Source organism: Pleurodeles waltl, chromosome 3_1 (genome assembly GCF_031143425.1).
Source record: "Pleurodeles waltl isolate 20211129_DDA chromosome 3_1, aPleWal1.hap1.20221129, whole genome shotgun sequence".
Lineage (NCBI taxonomy): Eukaryota > Metazoa > Chordata > Amphibia > Caudata > Salamandridae > Pleurodeles > Pleurodeles waltl.
Genome location: NC_090440.1, coordinates 725462558 through 725468610, shown reverse-complemented (window position 1 = coordinate 725468610; position 6053 = coordinate 725462558). Strand labels below are relative to the sequence as shown.

General features: G+C 46.5%; 1 protein-coding gene across 1 annotated transcript; it reads right to left on the bottom strand.

Moving 5' to 3' along the window:
• Window positions 1-1657: 1657 nt before the first annotated feature.
• Window positions 1658-4524, bottom strand: LOC138283256 (C2 calcium-dependent domain-containing protein 4C-like). The gene is made up of 2 exons (XM_069221282.1): window positions 4384-4524; window positions 1658-3309 (listed from the first exon to the last, which is right to left on the bottom strand). The coding sequence occupies exon 2, from the start codon at window positions 3222-3224 to the stop codon at window positions 1878-1880; it is 1347 nt and encodes a 448-aa protein (XP_069077383.1). The 5' UTR covers window positions 3225-3309; window positions 4384-4524; the 3' UTR covers window positions 1658-1877.
• Window positions 4525-6053: the final 1529 nt, after the last annotated feature.

Genomic DNA, 6053 nt, shown 5'->3' with positions numbered 1-6053 from the left:
TGGCACCAGCACTCATTTTGTCTGGGCCATCAGACTTTCAACTGAAAACAACAGAGGGAAAGACAGAAAATGGAAAAAGGAAGAAAAAGGTAGGAATTCAATGGTAAAGTGGGAAAGCAGCAATGAACCATAAACTGCAAGAGTGTGTTAAGGAGACAGGAAGGGTAGAGTAGTACAAAAAAGAGGCTTGATATGGAATCCAAACAAGGAATCAACGCCATCATTTGGCAGTACTGGCAGCAGGCTATGAAGACATTTTTTGGACCCCTGCACTATGTCTTTACAAATTAAACACTCTGTAGGTGAGACTTCTGAACTTTAGTACGTTTTGAGTGTTTACCCCACGTTCCTTAAGGTGTATATAAGGTGTGCTATACCATTGCACTTCACATGCTACCGTGATCAGCTCTTTCCCTTAGGGCCTAACTGTTGCTTGCTCACCGTGGGGTAATCTACCCATGCATTGGATCTCCAGGCTCTTCCCTCCACATTCTTATGAGGTCCAACTTTGGAGGGGTCTGGAGATGGGCACAAGCTTTTTTCCCTTGCAGCGCTATCTGAATATAGCACTGCCCAACTGATCCATAAAACTGAAAACTCTTTAGGAGAGATGTAATATTGGTATTTTCTGCTCCGTGGTATTCTTTTCAGGTTTTCTTCCTGGTAACTATTTGCTGCAGAGTCGCATCATCGAAAAAAAAAAAAAGTCACATGCTTGCCCTGTTCCTTCAAATTCAAACTCTTTACAGCATGAATTGTGATTTATACTGTACATTACCCCAGTGTTTCCTATCCTGCCACTCCAGTGTGAGTTACCTCCTGTCAGCCTCACCACAGCTAAGCTGTCAAACTCTTTTTTTCAATTTATGACAGCCAGGTTTTGTTTCTTCAGTGCCCCAACACTCCCATGGCTCCTTGTTTCTGGATTACCACACCCTCATCACGGTCCCAGTTTTGCTTTCCCATTCATATTTTAGCGCAGATCCCATTATCTGCTTCCTCATCCCCCGTTGCCCTTCCACGCCCACCACTTACCTGGTGCCTATCCTCTGTACTGATCTCTGTTGCATTTCCGTTATCAGTCTGAAGGAATCCTATTGGCTACTGTCTAAGTCAATCTGCCAAAACATCCTTTTTGTTTTTGCTGGATGCCACCGTCAACTTGCTTTACTTTTATGAATATGGTCAGCATGTGGGAGCGGTTATGAAAGGTTATAAATTAATAATGGTACAAAACCTACAAAGAGGAATTGCAGCCACTGAGAAATAAATGGGGTTAAAGGCCACGAATGATCATAGGTAAATTTGGAGATAGGAGGACACACCTCAGAGGCTATTATCGGGCATTAATTGGGCAGTACTTTTCTGGGACAAACAGATCATATCTAAAACCTGTGTGCAAAGAGGACGAGGCCAAGCTTCAGCGGACTGACTACAAATGTAAATGAGGTTTAGTTGTAACTTCAAACTAGAAGTTTGATTGCAGGAGGAAACAAAAAAAGGCTAATTTGGGTGATTACTACTTAGTAAACGCATTTGGAGCCAAATATTTGAAGAAAAGTATGAATTATAAAATGGGGCACGGATTTTGTTCTATAGGGACTTTATCATGACATCAGAAACAAAAATATAGCATCTCATGTGTTTGGTAGGTTACTCACATATCTTGGTTATTATACATATTTCTGTTTGTTTAATTCACTGAGGAAACAATTTACAAGAAGCCCATCTGCTTTTACATGAAGCAGTAATAATATAGAGAGGCATTTGAGTATCAATTAAATAAATGCAATGTCACATTAGATTTTGATAAAAACATATTTTTTTAATAAAAAGTATAAAAATAAATAGCAACTTTTAGTGTCTCTTTAGGCAGTTCATATTGGTAAAATACTGGCCAGGCAGAGTTCACTTCTTCCTAAGACACAGTCTCGTTTCAGACTCGACACCTTGTTGACTGCCTTGATTCTCAAGGACCGGTTGCACAGGTCCTCCTCTCGGATCCCATCGAAGAAGAAGTCCTCATTGAAAATAGGATTGCGGCTCATGCGGATGATGGTGCTGCGCTGTTTCTGAGCTTTCCCCGGAAGCAGGGAGAGGCTGACACAGCAGTTGATGCTCTTGGGCTCTATGGAGGTCTCATATAGTCCCTCTGCGCTTATCAGCCTTACCTGAAGTCTTTCATTCTCAGGGCAGTATTCACCAGAAATCCTCAACACCCCACCCCTGTCCAGGAACACTGCATTTTCCCTGACAAATCGCTCTCTGCGGTACATAAGGTCAAGTGGCAGGGGTGAGAAGCTGCAGGCCAGTGAGGGCAGGGGCTCCATGAGTCCTTCGGAAGCCCTCCTCGTAACATTGGGGCTGTTGTCTGTGGAGCTGCCCTCATCTGTGGAGACAGAGTTGTTCCTGGATGCACTGGTTCTGCTGTTCACCTTGAAAGCCTTGCAGAAGAGTCGTTCTTGGCTGAAAGCTTTGAACAAGGAGTTTGATCTGGGAACAGGCCTGTTGAGCATTGGGGAGCTGAAAGGAGAGGACTCGGTGGAAGATGCAGTATCACTATCACACATGCAGGATCTACGTACACACATGTCCTGGGGAGGCAGCCTGCCGGTCATGGAAGAGACGTGTAGAATGGGGGCAGACACCCCCTTACAGTACGTGCTGGATCTGGATCTCGGGAGCAGACAGGGCAACGCTGGTGATCCCCAGGGGTCATTGTGGAAGATGGACTCCTTCCTCCGTGTGTTGGGGCTTTCAAGTAGCGTGCAGAAGCCGTAGGAGGTGTGGGCTTTGGGCAGGTGTGGGAGCGACAAGGCAGCCTGGGATTGGGGGTCAGCATTGGTACTTTCATCATCGCTGCAACTCACGTCACAGGGGATGTCGTCAGCACTTTCGATCTGGATGATGTGCTTCTGTGGGAAAGACAGGGCCTCAGCAGACTTCTGACTCTCTCCTGCCTTTGCGACTGATGATCTGATGTTGGGAGTAGACCTGTGATGGCAGGGAGCATCTGGTTTCTTCAGCTGGGAGGTAAGTTGAGGAGGGATGCAGAACTCGGGGATCCTATCTGGAGTGAGGACATAGGGCAGAGTTCCTTTGCTCTGTGTGTCAGAAGAAAGTCTATATGTTCCCAGCATGATGCCCTCTGCCCCTAGGCCAGGGAAAGAGAGGGCTTTGCTGCTGCTCTCCAGCGTCACCCGCATCTTGTCCAGGACCCACATGAATGAAGCGCAGTGAAGTACCTTCTCGGGCAAAGCCTGCAAAGGGCAGCAAGGACTCCAGCTGCAAGAAGCCCTACACAATGACCTGCAAGAAAGAAGGGAATAGCAATAAACATGAGGAAATCCTACTGCAAGTCTTCAAGACATGAAATGTGCATGTTATAAAACGCTCGGCGTCCCCAGAGAAGGAAAGGGAGCAAAAATGTGTTACAATCTCAGTTTTCACACGTGTGTGCACTCATGCGTAGATATGTGCTCTCTATCAAGGGCACGCGAGTTATAAGGCAGCTATCATGCCGAGCATATCCATGCCTGTTAGCCAGTTATGGCTCCCAACAAGCCAGTGTGCTGATGGATTCTCATCATCCCTTTACATTTTTACCCAGCAAGAGCCAGCATGTAAATCAGTCCACACCTACCGCCCCGCCCCCTACACAATGATATTAATTTAGCATATTACAAGTAAATTGACGAAATTCTCACTTGTACCATGGAACATGCTACTTCTAGGTACAATTCACCGCGTGACTCAGGTACTTTAAGATGAACCTGGATTTGTGTTTTTCATCACAGTCAAAATACCATCTGCTCCTAAAAGCGGACTACACAGCACTCTCTCGGGGTCTCAGGAGAGAAGCACCAGCTACCGACCCACACGAGGCTTTATCTTCCGTACTAATGGAGTGGAGAATAGTCTGCTTGACGAGTATATTTATTATTTTATTGTTTTACCTTACAATTCAGTTCATTAACAGTAGTTGTGGTGGGTAGGCTAAAAGTCCCGGAATATTCACAACACCCCATTGGCTTTTGATTAGAAAACATCTTCTTTCATTAACATGATAATCATTCCCAGTTTGTGCAAATATCAAACATGCTGCTTTTATGCACATGCAATGAGTACTCTGCAACAGGCGTGCAGTGCTAACACTCAAGCTGCTTCGGTGATGTGCTAGGGGTTGGGTTTAGTCACTGCTGTGTGGTCTACACTGGCGTTTACGTGCAATGATATGCCCAGTGCCCCAATGCTGCTCAGGCTAGAGTGCTGTGGTGACTATGTGAAGCAATGATACTGATCTTGGACCATATAAGCAGTGGAGTCTGTAGTGAAAAGACGGAGTTGTGGTGTAGAGGGGGTGTGCTCGCATGCATTTCTTACCTCAATTTCCTGCAGTCTCTCCGGCTGGCAGTTGGTTTTGTCGCGTCTTGCACTCTACTCTGGTCGCGGCAATTGCGGAAAGAAGCACCCTCTGCGCCTGCCAAGTACTATCCCGCGGCGCCGCGAGCTCAGACTTCACCATCTCCTCTTCAGAACCTAAGCTCAGGACAGCGCCCGCCGCGCTTATGAACCAGACGGCCGAATCACTGCTCCAATCAGGAGCTCGCTGCCCCCAGGCCACGCCCTCCAACGATTCTGATGAGCAAGTGGAAAGCAATAAGGCGGCGAGCCGGAAAGATGAACGTTGTGTTTCCCCGCCCCTTCTTCATCTCTACCTGACAGCTCCCTGCGCAGTCGCTGGTGTTTGCGTTAGAGGATGCGATAGAGGCGCAGGTTGCGAAGCTCCGTAGGAGAGTGAAAACTAACCACAGAAGATGCAGCGGAGCATCAAAGAGAACACCACAGAGTGAATTCACGAAAGCAAGGGGGAAGAAAACACACACGCTGGCTGGCTGTAACCCTTCCACCGAAGACGGAGGAAAACTGATGTTTGGCTTTAGCAGGGAAGTTAAGTGTTAGGAACCGATGCACTCACATGAGCACAATCGGCTGCAAAAACTCCCAGAACATTTATAGGATAGCAGCGGTATTTCACATCTTTTTGTTTGTCCTTCTTTCTTCGCAGAGCTCTAAAGGCTCACAGTTCATCTGGGTGTTGGAAGCAGTGGTATCGTTTATGGACTGTCCCTCGTTCAGTCCACGCTGTAGTAGCACAATACTGCTAATTCCAAAAAGCACCTGTCATCTGCATTAAATAGAAAGGCAGATAGAATGTGATGCCCGAACACAACACTTCATGGCTTGTGTTATGAATGGCCTCAAAATACAATAGCCCTCCTTACGTAAGCCCTGACTGGAGAGGTAATAAATATATCATCGTTTAAAATCCAATACGCCCGGAGTCGAATTTAATTGTAGCAGCCGCGTGTTTGAGGAGGGCTTTGAGCACCGGCACCTCTTTACAAATTAAGCACAGCGTAGAGGTCACGCAGCGCAGTAACCAACGTTGCTCTGCTGCCTCGCACGAACGAGGGAGAGTACGATAACACAATATCTACTTTCTTGAGCGCTGTCAAGTCCTGTTGTTTAGTATGAGGTAGAGTTAGAAGTCTTCAATTCGTCTCCAGTTCTGATTGTTTGATGTAGTATGCCTTCTTGGCTTGTTCAGCATCTCTTATTAGCATTTCCTTTACTGTTGCCTTGCCTGTTTCTACTAGATGCTGAGCAGAGGATACTAAGCTTTCTACAATTGCCCCAAGCTCCAAACAGAAAAACGTAGGCCCATATTTATACTTTTTGATGCACAACTGCACCAACGCAGTTGTGCGTCAAAAATTTTAACGCCGGCTAATGCCATTCCAAAGCGCCATGCAGGCGCCTTATTTATTGAATGATGTTAGCCGGCGCAGCTGACTGGTGTGCGTAAAAAAAAATGACACACACCAGGCAGTGCCGGCGTTGGGGAAAATGGAGCTTGGGCGTCAAAAAATGGGGCAAGTCAGGTCTGAGGCAAAATATTGGCCTCAACCCGATTTGCGCCATTTCTTTTGACTCCCAACCCCCATTGAAATGACTCCTGTCTTAGCACAGACAGGAGTCATGCCCCCTTG